At 45.2% G+C, this 15733-nt stretch overlaps 1 protein-coding gene across 1 annotated transcript in view; it reads left to right on the top strand.

The window, feature by feature from the left end:
* The first annotated feature begins 5772 nt into the window (after positions 1-5772).
* CPLX4 (complexin 4) overlaps positions 5773-15733 on the top strand; it is a 15434-nt gene continuing 5473 nt past the window's right edge. Inside the window, exons 1-2 of the mRNA XM_049782062.1 lie at positions 5773-5939; positions 9152-9243. Coding sequence (XP_049638019.1) covers positions 5773-5939; positions 9152-9243 — 259 coding nt within the window. The remainder of the gene's footprint in view (positions 5940-9151; positions 9244-15733) is intronic.

Raw genomic sequence — 15733 nt, 5'->3', positions numbered from 1 at the left:
AGCAGTTTGCACAGGATGCTGTTTATTTTTCTCCAAAATCATTGACTTCCATTTTTTTTTTTTTAAGAAAAATGCTTGTCCTGTGGGGAAAAATAAATCACTGCCAGGATTCTGTCCTCTCTCTTTCTGTGCTCTTTTCTATAATTGGATTTGTTAATTTCTCTCACACCAGCAAGTATTTATAGGTGCCTTGGATTATAACAAAAAAAAAAAAGTTGATTTTTAATTTTTTAATGTAAAAAAATTGTGTTTTATGATGTTATTGATGCCACTTTGAGAAAGAAATAGGTAATAACATTCTTTACTGTGCTTGTTTGTGTTCTAATTGTGTAAATGTTCTGATTCACTTAAAACTTCATTCTGAAGCCATAAACCATGAACAGTACTTTGTATTAGAGGGATCTTAGTGTTTCACAAGTCAAGCTGTGCTTGTTAAGTATAGTGGTTCCAGGGCCCAGATAGTTCAGTGGGCAGAGTGTCTCGCTTACACATGGCCTACCTGGGTTCTATTCCTATTACCCTCAGATGGTTCCTCAAGTACCGTCAGGAGGAAGCCCTGAGTGCAGAACCAGGAATAAGCTCTGAGCACTGCCAGGAGTGATCCCTAAGAGATGAACCAGCAGTGCTCCCTGAGTGTAGAAGTGGGAGTAAGCCCGAACATCACCAGGAATGAGCCCTGAGCACAGGTGTGTCCCAAAAAGTCAGAAAGAATTTGAGTTCTAGGACTCCATTGCAAACAACCAGCCTAGAACTTACGTGGGGGAGCTAAAGAGGTACATTCCAGAAAGCCTGAGTCAGCAGGCCCCTGGCATAGGAATGTTTAGACAACCACTAACATGGGAAGTGAAAAAAAAAAAGTGTTTTTTGATGGTTTCAAGCCACGCTGAGTACAGTGAAACGTTTCGTTGTCAGTAATATTAGCAAACATGCACTAATTCTGCTCGATTTGATGCGTTCATAAAACTGTTCTTTTTAAAAGAAAGACTCTTGCTTTCTTAGCAGCAACAGTCAAAACCCAGACCATTGTCTGCCTGTAATTCTTGTTGTTCTTGGAAAACAGTTGATGACTTGGAACTGACAAATTCCAGCGCCTGAATTAACTGTGGCAACACCCATCTCCAGGTCTTCCTGCATAAGCATGTAGCTTTCCTGTTTGTGATTTGTGTGACTTTTTTTTATCTGATACTTGTACTTTTTGATAACTTGGGGCAAACACATTACTTGAATAAGGACTGCCTAACATACTGCATTGCAGAAATACAATTTTTATATGTGAAGAACATAGATGACCAATTGTGAATATCCAGATGCTATGATCTTTTCCTGTCCACATGCTCGTTGATAGATGGTGAACAAACGATTCTATTGGGGATGTTTATTTATGAGCACTAATGTAAAATCACTGAAAACTTTTCAGATCTGTGTGCTGCCTGTTTAATATATTGCATTTGAGGTCTAAAAAGAGTTTTCTATTCATTATCTATTTCAATTAGATAACCTATTTGTCAAGTATTGGTTGTTTTTTTTTTTTCCGGTTGTTACTTGATGCTAGCTGGAATTTTTAAAATGACATTGATCTTCTTCAAATAAAGAAATATTTTAGTAAATTTATTTTCTTTATTGATCTCTGGTAGTTCTATATTTCTGAAGTCTTATCTTGATCATTATCATGTCCTTGTCTCAATCCAGGGTGGGGGCTGTCCAGGGGGGGTGCGTCTACCTGTCAACATGCAGGCATGGAAAAAGAAGTAAGAAAAGTCATGAAAAAATGCAAAAATAAAATGGTTGAATGTTTTTGCCTTTAATTTGCCAAACATTGGTAAAGTGGGTATCCATAGCCATTTCTGTGGCAATTTTTAAAGCTTTTATTATCTTCTCAGAAAGTAACTTTTAATGGAACTGTCTGATTCAAAGAGACTGTTGTTTTGAGGAAAAAATAGGGCTATAGTATCAGATAACTAACTCTGGATTCGAGTCTCAGCCTTCTTGGTGGCTTAATGCCATTGAGACAGACTCAGGAGAATGTGTGAGCAGCCAGAGAAATAGTCCAGTGGGTAGGGCACTTACCTTGCATGTAGCTACCCAGGTTTTGATCCCCAGCGATCCATGTGGATCCCAAGTACCACCAGAAGTGATCCCTGAGTGCAGAGCCAGGATTAAGTCCTGAGCATCATTAGGTGTAATTCAAAAACAAGTCTGTTAAGCAGCTTCAGGATATAGTAGACACCCTTCCATAGATTCGCAGGAATCCTGGTAACATTAAGGTAAAGCATTAGAATTAAAAGGTCAGGCTCAGAGGAAACATGTAGCAGGCTGAGGAATTTGTATCTCTGGAGCACTGGACACTGTTGGGGAATGTGTCGTACACTGGCCAAACACGGAAGCTTTGGTATCTTTTCTAGTAATGGGGGAGCTTTTGCTAAGATGAACGCCTAATTCCGTTTCACAAGCCTTGCAGTCTGGCTTATCCAGCTCCAAAGGTGTACACCTTCTATATGGCAGCAGAAGGAGGCCATTGTAATAACCAGGAGTCAAAGTTGGAAAAAACTCAGTTCCATATTCAGTGGGACTTCTGGGGAGACAATGAGAAAACTCGTTTCAGCAGGCTAGAGATAGTTCAGTAAGTGTCCTGTCACTGCCACCAATTAGGCTTCACTGATACTTGACTGTTCACACGAATATAAACTTGACTGTGTGCACGCACACGCATATAAACACACACACACACACACACACACACACACACGGGAAAGGTCTGGATGAGAGGAGGCTGGTCTACACACACACACACACACACACACACACACACACGAATATAAACTTGACTGTGTGCGCGCACACGCATATAAACACACACACACACACACACGGGAAAGGTCTGGATGAGAGGAGGCTGGTCTACACACACACACACACACACACACACCCGGGAAAGGTCTGGATGAGAGGAGGCTGGTCTCCAAATTGGCTTCATAGCTGAAAATCGACATCCTCACCCACTAGTCACAAACTTCCAATAAAACAGGAAATTCATAATGAACTTTGCAATACTATGACATCATAAAAGGGCTTTTCTAGTATTGTGAGCTTTAGGGGTTCTTCAGGGATGCCAGTGATTTAATCCAGATCTATGAAGTCCAAAGTGAGTTCAGGGGTTACACTCACTGATGGCTCCTGCAGACTGGCCTTTTCTTTGGGAAAATAAAGTCAGTATTCCAAACAGTATCTGTATGTACTGGGTAATAGAAACAGGCTAAAAGATTTTGCTTTGTTACATATGAAATACTATAAACTTTGATTGAAAACACTTTTCACTGGAGATTAAAAACCCTTCTCACTGGAGATGAACCAGCATAAGTGAACAATCACCAAAATGGTTGGACCTGTTTGAAGCTCAAGCTAAGGTGTCTAGAGTTCAAAATGAAACTAAGATCAAAGAACAAACTTCACTCTAAGTCTTGGTGCCTTTCAAATCACAACCATTTAGGGGCCTGATAGATCAGCAGGTAGAGCACTTGCACCTGGCCAACTTGGGTTCCATCCCAGGCATCCCATATGATGCCCTGAGCCTGCTAGAAGGGATTCCTGAGTTAAAGAGCCAGGAGTAACCCTTGAGCACCACTGGGTGTGTCCCCCAAATAAACAAACAAAAACCCAGCAAATCAAGACCACTTAAACAAGTGTTTTTCAACCTTTTTTCCACTATGGCCTTGCAGACCTCCTTCCTGTCTCCCAAATGTCCTACCAGTTGGCCCTCCTGTCCCACACCATAATCCCTCCTTTAGGCAGTTGTCACTTACTTTGGAATTCCTGGGAAGGATCACTAGGAAGCCATTTATGGGCCCTAGTGGAGAAATTAAGTTAACCAAATTTTGTATTGACTTGAAAAGGGAAATTGTGTCCTAAAGTAGATAAAACACACATTCTCGGTCAAAATCTAGTTTAGCTCTTTTGTTTGGGGCCACACCCAATGATGCTCAGGGACTACTGACTTGAAGCTGAGAGGTACTGACTGTGCTCTGGAGACTGGGTGGAACTAAAGATTAGCTTGGACTTCCTGTGCATTTTTGATCTTTCCAGCCCTGTGGTTCAAACCCCTGGGTTCAATCACTTACCCCAGTGCAGTAGTTCTTCCTAAGAGAGAAAACCAAAGGTGATGCCCTCCAGAAATAAGAAACTAGGGTTTGAGTGAGCTTGGAAAGTTCTATCTGATAAGGCTCCCTTGACAACCAAAGTTTGAGTCAGAGTATCCCTTGACAGCCAGGGTTTGAATCAAGAATATCCCTAGACAACCAAAGTTGAGCCAGGAAAGTCAGTGATTAATTAAGACATCTATACAATGAAATGATTATACTGTGACTGCTTGTGATTTCTAGATAAACTGCTTGAAGATGTGACTCGGGTTCCTTGTCAAGAATCCCTTAGTTGGGTGAGGCTGGAACCCCGGCTAACCGAATAAACTCCCTTTTCCATCTTGCATTATTGGAGGTGGTCTCTGACTCTCAAACGCCTTTTGGGGTGTCAACTCAGACTCTAACAAAGTGTGATGAAGGAAGACTTCCAGAAGTCTCTGGCCCGCAACTAGGTACTTAGGCCAGGACACCTTCTCCACCGAACTGCAGAGAAGACAAGCAAAGCCAAGAGACCTTGGAGGCCAGTAAAAGAAAGGGATGAATCAGGAAGTTTCTGCTCACTGAGCCTTCCAGGTTGGCACCACTTGGGCTCAGCTTTCAACAGCTGACTCAAGAGGCTAGAATGAGGCAATCCATTCTAGGCAATCCATGCTAGGCTTCTCAGCAGGCAGCTGGGATGAATTTCAGGGCAACACTTTTTCAAAAGAAATTTATTAAGATCGGGCCCGAAGAGATAGCACAGTGGTGTTTGCCTTGCAAGCAGCCGATCCAGGACCTAAGGAGGTTGGTTCGAATCCCGGTGTCCCATATGGTCCCCTGTGCCTGCCAGGATCTATTTCTGAGCAGACAGCCAGGAGTAACCCCTGAGCACCGCTGGGTGTGCCCAAAAACAAAAACAAACAAACAAACAAAAACAAAACAAAACAAAAGAAATTTACTATGATCAGGGACTAAGGTTGCAATCCTGTTTTAAGTTTATCATGTTGGCAGGATACACTCATCAAAGTGCCCACAGTCCTCCACCCTGCCCCTAAATCTATGTCACCTCTAGTCTGACCTTTCTCTGCCCACCACCCCAGACTATTCACTGATATGCACGCCCTGAACCACTACCCAGGTGGTCCAGTCCCTCCACCAAACTACTGAGTTACTTCTACTTTTGGTCCTCCTTTTCCTCCTCCCTTATCTTCCCTGACGTTGGTTGTCAGGTCTCTACCACAGTGACCTCAATGTGTTGTCTGTTCATTGACAGTGTCCAGCCCCTTGATTTGTCTCTGTCTATACCACTGATGACCCCAGTGGAGCCCTTGCACTGAGGAGTTAAATTTGGAAGCAAGTCAGGCAAAGGGCCGGTAGCTCCGGATTTCCTCTCCTGAAATGAGGTTTAGTGTCTTAATGCTGGAAGGTCTGCAGCGAGCAGCTGTGCTTAAGTTATCAGAGCCATCTGCTGCTCTTGGGGTGCTGGAGATCTAATCAGCTCAAGGCCCCCACATCACTCTGGCTCAGGCCCTCGGTCAGGTGAGGTGGCACTGAGACCTTGGCATTCCAGGTATCGTTGTTGGCTTTATTCTGTTTTTTCTCTTTGTTGCTATTTGTGTCTGAGATTTGGTTCTTTTGTGGGGCAGGAAGAGGCCAAATTATGGCTTTCTTTATGAAAAAGATGATAAGCGACCAGGTAAAGAATTTAGGGTTCGGGGGCAGCTCTGAAGAAACAAAAGAAGAAGGAGGTTCCTCAGATCCAGCAGCAGCACAAGGCATGACCAGAGAGGAGTATGAAGAATACCAGAAGCAAGTGATTGAGGAGAAGTGAGTACTGATGGGGCATTTCCTTCACTTTTTTAGAGCAAAAAATACAACCCTGTCTGTCTGTCTACACACACACACACACACACACACACACACACACACACACACACACAAAATGTGGCCTAACCCTTTCTAACCTGTCATAATATAAATGACCTTAGTTTAACTCTTTAGATGAAAATTTTTGAGCTTAATTTTCTTTGCTGTCTTATCAAAATGCATCCTTTCAACAAATTTTTCATGCTGTAAAGAGATCAGATGTTAGACCTGGATGAGAGCCTTGAAAAAAGATGCAGTAGAACCTTCTGGATTGTATGTGTGCAGAGGAAAGCTGAGAAAGCACAGCTGGATACTCTTTTTATAAGACTTGGCTTCACAGACAAACCTCTCTTGCCTTGCACATGTGAGGTTCTGAGTTCAATCTCCAGCACCTAAACAAACCAAAATGAATGAATGAATGAATGAATGAATAAATAAATAAATAAATAAAAGTGAAGGTTTGGCTTCTCAAAGACTGTGAATAAAGTTACACACTGTTTATTATGAAAGTTTTAAAGATGCAAGAAAGTTTCAGAGCATCATGAATACACATGAAAACCTAGAGCCTAAAGTGGATATTAATACAATGCCCTATTGCTAAAAGGAGTGACTCTCTGAAAGAAAAATAAGCTTTTTCTTCTAAGTAAATGACTATCACATTATGATACTTTATCTCTAAATACTTGAGCCATCTGCCTGAAAAAAAAAAAGGATATTCTCTTGGATAAATACAATACAATAAACATAAGCTATTGCTAACATTATCATTGGGTGTTATGGAATATGTGAATATCACCAACAACTTTTGCCTGCCAAATTATCAAAGTTAATCTCTCTGGAGCTTCTTCAAGCTTTAAGTAGAACTGATGTAAGAGCTCTCAAAGAATCAAATAAGAATGGAAGCTTCTGGCCTGAAATTTAATGATTATCAGGGTTACAAAAGGGGAGTATTTCTTTTTGACCACATGAGCATTTTACTAATGGCCAATGAGATAATAGTTGCCTAAATCCGATTGCTAAGATGATTATAGGTGAAAAGGTTCAAGACCTAAAGGAAGGAATGTCAAAGTACTCCAGTGAATGAAAATCTCTTATATTGTTCGTTAACCAAAAGGGATTGTGCCTGACTTGGCAATGCATTTAAGTCAGTTAAAAAGGTGGGGTGGGGGCTGAGTGATGTATAGCAGTAGGATGTCTGCTTTGCATGAGGCTGATCCAGGTTCAATCCCTGGCATCCCATATGGTCCCCTTATCACTGCCAGGAATAATTCCTGAATGCACAGAAGCAACTGAGAGCACTGCTGGGTATTACCCCTCCCCCCAAAAAGGGAAATGCAGCTCCTAATATGATATTGTTTTCTAGGTAACACACCTTGGATATGCAGCTAATTGGTGAGTTTGGCCCATGGCAAGCATGTACTAAGGATATAGAACTAGAACAGCATTCCCCAAAGGCCTCTGCACCAGTGGGCTCATCAAGGAAAAGAAAGAAAAAATTAGAGTATGTCTAAGTAATAGTTCTGGTCACAGATACAGCATCTGTTGAGTTAACAGATGTCCTCATTTTCCTTAATCTTATCTCCTTTATTTGGAGAGATCAAATACCCAAATGCCCAAATGGCCAAATGGTATATAGTCAACCAGTGAGTTGTATTGTGTGCCAAGAGCTCAGCACTCTGTATGTGTGTGTGAGAGAGAGGGGGGAGGGTAAGGTGAGATGATATATTTACACAATCAGGAAATTTAATAAATAGCAGGACAATGGAAACAGCTTGCTCCTTCCTAAAGTATAAAGATCTGTCTTCCAGTCCTCTGGTTTCTTTCCAGGAGCCTTACCACCTAGATGGAACAATAAAGCAAAGGGAGGGGCAAGTCACAGCACAAACAAATGAAGAGAGAACAGATAGGGGCTAGAGTATGTATAGTCAGGTGCAAATGTGATGGACAGCTCACCCTCAAATTCTTTCAACCCTGTTGTCACATAATGAGACCATGACAGGAAGAGGGTCTATGTGTGAAGCCTGAGTCCTGGCCCTCTCAAGCTCTTTCTAAGCATGATGAGTGGTAGAGCCTCTGGGATCCCAAGCACTAGAGCTCTCAGTTGGTATCTGATAATGTCTTGCCTTGGTCAGTCTGCAAGGCAGCGATTTCAAACTCTGGCAACAGAAACTAAGGCCGCCACTTGAACATGGAAATTGAATTTATTTTAGTGCAAATAACGCTTTGTGCTAAAATGCCCTTGACTTTACTAACCTATATTCAAAAGCCCCAATGTCCCTCAGATAACATGATCAGACTCAGAGTCACCCTGTGGCTCTTCTATCACTGTCCTTTCCTTTCTCTCACATTGTTCAGTCCTTCCTTGGCCACCGACTTATTTCTCACTCAGACCATGTGGTCATGCAAAATGGTGGCTCACAATTTCCAAGTTCCTCTGGTCCATGCTCCAGTCACTTCCCCAGTTTCTGTCTCAGTTTTAATGCCAAATTCCCAAAGAGTAAAGTTCATTTCTGGCTTGGTTCAGCCCAATGCAACTAGAAGAATAGGTGGAACTACACCAATTCAGCACTTCTGTGGTTACTGGAAGGAACGGTTCAGGCAAACCAAGGGTGTGTGTCGGTGGCATTCACATGAGCTAGAGAGCCCATTCCAGTCCACTCAGGCTGTTCTCAGAGCCTTGTGGAAACCTGCCCTCCTTGTATGAAAGCCCCACAAAGAGTAACGTCCCATGTGCCACCTAAGAATCCCTGACCTGATGTTGTGCCCTGTTTGAATTGGCACCAAAATTACTCAAGAAGTTGGCAAAGGTAGTTTTCCCCTCTCCCACCCCAAGAATCCTGGCCTCAGCAAGCCAGTGTTCTTAGTAACAATTCTAAGTATTCTGGCCCAGATGGCAGTGGGAACAGCATAGGGTGAGTGAGCCCCTGCCATTTCCCACAGCCAAGCTATCCTTGGGGTATCAGGTCTGTGCTCAGTAGAGACGACAGACAGGCAGAAAGTCTATGAGTGTATTTGTGAGGGCTGGGGGGGTGCCCTATCCCTCTGAGTGCCCAGCAGGTACGTATATCCTTCTGAGTGCCCAGCAGGACGATTCCAGAAATGGTTCTTGAGAAGGTGGACTGGAATGTGACCATTGTTTCTCTCATCCTTTCTTCTATATTTTTTGCTTTCAGGATAGAAAAGGAAGCCGCTGCATTCACTCAAAGAAAGGCCGAGAGGGCCTGCCTCCGAGTCTTCACCTTAGATGACAAGTACAGACCTCCCAAAGGTAAGACACCTTCAACTCAGTGGAAGAACATCCCCTGGTAGTCATACTCCATAAAAAGATAGCCTGGTTAATAAGAGGCCCATGCTCATGGACACACAACACACACATGTGTGTGTGTGTGTGTGTGTGTTTTCTCCACACACATGAGTGCATTTTTGTTTGTCTTCATTTTCTTTCTGCCTTCATGAAGACCACACCTGGCTGTGCTCAAGGCTTACACTTGGTTCTGCACTTAGGGGTCATTCCTGGAAGGTTTGAGTTTCAGGGATACAAACCTGGTTGACACCGCCTTGCCAGACAAGAGTCCTATCTGCTCTGCTATCTCTGGCCATTTGTCTTCATCATACTTGTGGCATTAGGCACACCAACCTAGCACCTCTGCATGTATGTTTCCTGGCAACCTCTAGCTCCAGCTCTTCCCTCTCCTCCCCACTCACATCATGAGAAGAGGACATAAGTCACTTTTCTTTGTGGGTGTTGCATACATGATTTCCTGCATGCAAAGCAAGTGCCCAGTGCTGACCTTCCACCCAGCCCATACATTGTTAATGACACTAACCAGTGTGTCTGGAACCTTTCTGGTGGCCTCCCTTCGCCTCAAATAAAGTTTATCTCATGGTCCCTGAGTGCATGTCTCCTACAGGTTCTTCCTAACCTCAAATGTTCTGTTCTCCCTGGCCCTAGCCTAACAAAGCATCTGATGGCTTATGAATGCCATGTGTGCACACAACACAGACATGTCCACACACACAACCACACACATACCCCCAACATAGACACATAGACACTCCCAATGTAACCTTCCCAACAATGGACACAGATAAACACACACATCAATATAAACACTCCTCATGCGCACATTTACACACACACCAACCACAAATACAACCCCCCACATGCCTCAAACACATAGACACCCCCCCCATGCACACTCACACCCACAGGACACACACACAGACATCCACACACACACACACACACACACACACACACACACACACCACACCACACACTGGATGAAGCTGCCCTGGGGGAGAAAAACTTTCCTGTCCCAGAAGAATAAAAAGCCCAGAAACAGCAGAAGGAACACTATGCCCAAAGAGGGGTCAGAAAGAGATTTTTCAGGAAAGGATGTGACTGAGTTTCACACTAGACTTCCCAATGTCAAGTCCCACTTATCTTTATAATTCAGTATACAAATGATTTCTCATCAACAAGAGGAAGCCAGACCTTTGAAATAAGACCACATTCCTCTTTCCAAAAACAGACCTGTGTGTGGCCCTGTCCCTGGGCAGTGTGAAATGCATCCGTGAGTCAGGCCAAGTTAATGGCTGCCAAATGAGGCAGCCCCTGCTGAACTGGACCTAGGAGCCACACCTGCTGCGTGTTCTGTGGGGGTTAAGGGCATCATTCACTCATACATTTAGAATAAAGAAGCAGCTAAAAGAAGACCCAAGCCTGGGACTTAGGAGCAGGTTTTCATTAGAGGCTCCATGGGCCTGAATTCAATACATGCCTCTCAGGAGCTGGCCAGGCCTGGAGCCCTCTTCAGACCCCACAGGCTCTATCTCTTTCCCTCCCTCTCCTCAGCCCAGGACCCCTATTCTCTACTCCTTCTCTGCACATTCCTGAAGCCTGAGGCTCCCCTTCAGAAGAAAACACGGAAATTTAGAGCAGGAAACAACTTAGGGGGGCATCACATAGCACTGAATCCCTAGCCAGCCCTGGGGTCCAGGGGTGTACTTTTCCTTCTTGCTTGTGTATCCTCAGGGCCTCATTTTTCTGCACCCTCAGGACTTTACTTTTTAAGCCACCACAGGGCCGCCTTTGGGAATGAGCACTTCCCTGTGCTATTTGAACAGCAGGCGCTAGAATATTCCCACCCCTCATGCTCTCACACCACCCCAGAAACCCATGTCTGGAATGGACTGAGTAGACCGACACCTGTTCTCAACCTCATGCTAGCTGTCAGGGCCCAGGCTCTCCGGCAACCACCCTCCCTCTCTACCATCATCTGGGGGAGGGAGTGTGCAGAGCGTTGGAGCACATGCCAAACATTCAGGAGTCATAGGTCCATCCCCACCACCTGGAGCACAGAGCTGGGAGTATTATCCCCTGAGCACCAATAAGTGTGACCCAAGACCCAAATGGCAATACCTATTGCCTGGAGCCAGTATGATAACACAATGGGTAGGGCATTTGCCTTGCACACAGCCAATCCAGGTTCGACACCAGCATCCCATGTGGTCCCTTGAGCACCACCAGGAGAGATTCCTAAGTGCAGAGATCAGGGAGTAGCCTTGAGCACTGCCAGATGAGACTCAAAAACCAAAGTAGAACAATTGTTGCCTGTCCTGGCCATGCCAGGCACAGAACCCTGGAGCTATTTCTCAGGAGTGAGACCAGGCCACTGGCCTTATTCTGCTTCATAAGAGATTTATGGGAGCCCCTATAGGGTGGGGAGAAAGGAACCTGCCTTCAGAGCAACTGTTCAGAACAAAAGCTGTGTCTGTTGACCCTGACTCCCTTTATCTGGCCTCAGAACTCACACTGTGGACAAAGCTGATTCATCCCCTTTACTTTAGGGGGTCTTTCTGATTATATACCCCAGAACCCCACTGCCCCTAAGCTTCATACCACCGAAGAGACCATGGAATGCCCGTCTCATCTCTACAGGCCAGCACCGCACAAGGGGAGTGTTATTTAAGTCATGCCATCTGGCTCAAGACCATAGTCATTCATCTACAACTCCATCACTGGGCTCCTGGAGACTAAGTATAGATGAAGGAAATAGGCAAAGGCACATTTGCCGAGGATCACAAACCTTGTGCTTGCTTCTGTATCCATTTGACTGGGAGATTCCTAATTCTAGATTCCTTCTTGGTGTCCATGACTATTTAAGACAATGGAGGAGAAGGACCAGAGCAATAGCACAGAGGGGAGGGTGTTTGCCTTGCAGGTGGCTTAAGAACTCTGATTCAATCTTAGGCATCCTGTAGGTTCCCCCGAGCACTGCCAGGAGTGGTTCATGAGCACAGACCCAGGAGTAACCTCTGAACATAACCTGTTGTGACCCAATTGCCCACCCCAAAGCAAATGATAAGGGAGGAGAGAGGGCATGGGGTGGGAGGAAGTCTTTGCCTTGACTGTGGACATTCAGTGGCACCTCATTTGGTTCCCCTAGCCTCACCATGAGTGATCCTTGAGCATTAAGGCCACAAGTAAGCCCTGAGGACCACCTGAAATGACACCCCACACACACACACACCACAATAAAAGAGATAATGGATAAGTTTATCTCAGGTATGACACAGGAAAAGCCAGTTTGTCACGAGCCAAGTTGTCTGCATCCAGAGTTCTGGAGCCTGTGGGTGAGAGTGGAGTGGGCTTCAGAGAGCAGCCATGGCATGTTCTTAGGCTGCTTAAATCCAGGGCAATCATTGCTGGCCGTTTTGGTTACAAATCTACTTAAAAAGCAGCCATCAAAATGGATTCTAGTCAGCCAGCATAAAAATAATGAGCTCTTAACGGCATTAAGCAATATCCCCAACTGATCAGATTTTCTAGAAATGAGAAGACCTCAGAAAGAAAACCTCTCAGAACAAAACTGAGCCTCTGAGGTCCCTAATTCTGTGCTGGCTCACCTCTCTCCCTCCGTCATTCATTGACTGGGTCATATGTTCACACAGGCCAGCTTTTTGGCATGATGCCTGCCTATGTGCCTTCCAGTTGTTTCCAGTCCAAGAGGTAGGTGAAGGGATAGGAGCCCATTTCTAGGGGCTGTAGTGTGCTTGGTGTGGGGGCTGTTAGTTAGGGGAACAAGAGTGTCAGAAAGGTCTTTCATCAATGCATAGATGGCCAGAATGGGCTTAATTTCCCGGATGTCAGTTGTCAGAAACAGGAAGTCTGAAAGAGCCTCGTGGTTCTCCTACATAAGATCCCCCAGCAGGTGGGAAGGGGAGCTGGTTCCTGTCTTTTGGTCACTTGTACTGTCCGGATCTTCAAAGGGCCCTTGTCTTCCAGCCACATCTCACTGCCTTTGCCTTCTCTGTCCCTTTGAGCCTGAACATGAATGACACCAGCTCCCTTGAACATCAGAGCTGGAGCTACGTATCATTCACTGAGCTCATAAACAGAAGAGTAATGCACCAAGCTGGGTTTCAAACCCAGGTGATGTAGAGGCCCCTTCTGCTGAGTGGCATCAGGCTTGTCCGTGAGAAGACACTTGCCGTGACCCATCCTGCCTGGCTGGGTCCTTCATAAGGAGTCGAGCTGACGAGGCCAATGCCCAGCTAGTTCTGAAAGCCTCACTTCCATTCTTTGGCCTCTCACTAGTCCACGTCCATTGTTCCTGGCCTAATTTTCAGTTGCCACCAGCTCAGTGGCCCCCAGGGGAAACTAGTACATTGAGAGACGAATCAGCTGAGGGGCTGGAACTGGTTCTCCTAGAAGGCCGGTCACCCCTCTAGCACTGGCTGGACACTAGACAGTTGGGGTACTGCCAAATTAGGAGCACCCTTCCCTCCTCTGGCCACACTTCTACTCAAGCTAACTTTGTTTTGTTTTATTTCATTTGGCAGCAGAACCTGAGTAGAGCGTGTGTGTGTGTGTGTGTGTGTGTGTGTGTGTGTGTGTGTGTGTGCGTGTGCGCGTGTGTGTGCACACGTGTGCGTGTGTGTGTGTCCTGTGTGGTGTCTGTGTGTGTATGTTTGAGAGGGGCATAAATTATTGCTTCCCACATGGTCTCAAGAGGTCCAGGCAATGCAGTGTTGCTCAGGCCCTGTGGTGCTGGGGTCAGATGGTTCACCTTAGTGATGTTTGGTGTCCTTGAGGTACCAGAATCTGGGTCAGCCATATGCAAGGCATGTAACTTATCCCCTGCCTCTCCTTCTGTTCCACACTTTTTGGGGTAGGAGGTCACATCCAGATGTGTTTAGGGCTTTCTTCTGGCTCTGCCCTTAGAGATCACTCCTGATGAGCTCAGAGTATAGTATGGGATGCCAGGGATCAAACCGAGGTCAGCCATGTGCAAAGCAAATGTCCTCCCCACTGTACCATTACTCCTGCCCCACAGTGCTCTCTCATCATCGTCTGGCTGTCCAGGGTTCCAAATTCACTGCCTGAGGCCTGGGGTCTGGGGTCTGCTTGGCCTCTGGCCAGCCTTGTCCAGGTACATGAGCAGCTGCACATGCTTCCCCAAGTTTGTGGCCAGGAGACCTGCCAGAAGTCATCTTCTGGATCCCCTAAATGTTAGGATGGGTCTGAGCAAGGTAAAGAAAAGCTGATGCCTCTAAGCTGCTTCTATTCAGAATTGAGGGTCAGACCTCGCTTATAACAGTGCCTGGGAGTAGAAGGCAGGGGCCACCCCACGTTAGAAGTCAGTTGTCCACAGCGGGCAGATACCTGGTGACCAGATGTGGGTGGGGTTTTTTGTTCTGAGGAGCTGCTGATTGGTGGAGTATGTAACTCACTCAACAAGTCTATCACCAATAAGTAACCATGGGCGAGTTAAGGAGGAGAGAATCTTCCAGGCTAAGAATCACACTCAGGGAGGTCAAGCCATCGCCTAGGGCCACCTAGCCTGATTCGAAGCTATGAGGGTCCCTGACAAGGCTCATGGGCTCCTCCATATTCCCAACATGCAGAGGGTGCTTCATGGTTTTAGATAGGGATTTATGTGCATTGTGTGTGCTTCCCACGTGCTCTCCCTCTTAGCCACATCTCTGCCCTTAAAGCAGAGATCAAAGAATTCCAATAAGAGTAGGAGGCATGAAGAATGAAGCTTGGGAGAAGAAAGACCATCAGGTTTCTCCAAACCACAGAATCCAGACACTCCCTACCCCTTTCCCCAAAGATGGAGCCCTAGAAAGACTGAGTGTGTCCAGTTGAAGAACAAGCCAGGGACAGCAGCAGCGTGACACTGACCAGAGAACTCCAGTGACAGCTTTTCATAAGAGCATCAGATAATGACCTGTGTGAACATGGTGGGACTGAAGCAGTGCTGGGAACTCATAGAGACAGGCCAATGGGAAGAGGACCAGCATGGAACTAGAATGAGAATATGCCTTTGTACATGTGACATCATGAAACAGGAAGACATAGCAACAAGAAAGTACATGTAGTCAAGTTTTGAAAGAAAGAATCTCTAATACCACACAATGGGTGAGAGGCTAGTGGTTTCCCACATGATTTACCAAGAGACTAACCCTGAGGCTCATCAAAATTCACAAATCATGAACATTTGAGAAAACAGAAAAGATATATACCTATACTGGATATTTATTGGCCAACTCAAGTATGGGCAGGCAGAATAAGCCAAAGCAAATGGGACCATTACTAACTCCAGAGAAAAACAAAACCAAAAAGCTGCTTTAAAGAAATATAATCCCAGTATACTGTGTAATCCACTTGTGAAGATTTACTTGGTTATAATAAAGTAAACACTAAATATTGATCTCATTGAAACGAGGCCCTCAAAGAGTTGAGG

This window comes from Suncus etruscus, chromosome 10, assembly GCF_024139225.1.
Source record: "Suncus etruscus isolate mSunEtr1 chromosome 10, mSunEtr1.pri.cur, whole genome shotgun sequence".
In the NCBI taxonomy this organism is placed as follows: Eukaryota; Metazoa; Chordata; class Mammalia; order Eulipotyphla; family Soricidae; genus Suncus; species Suncus etruscus.
Note: the sequence above shows the minus strand (reverse complement) of the source record. Positions and strands in the feature narration are given on the sequence as shown.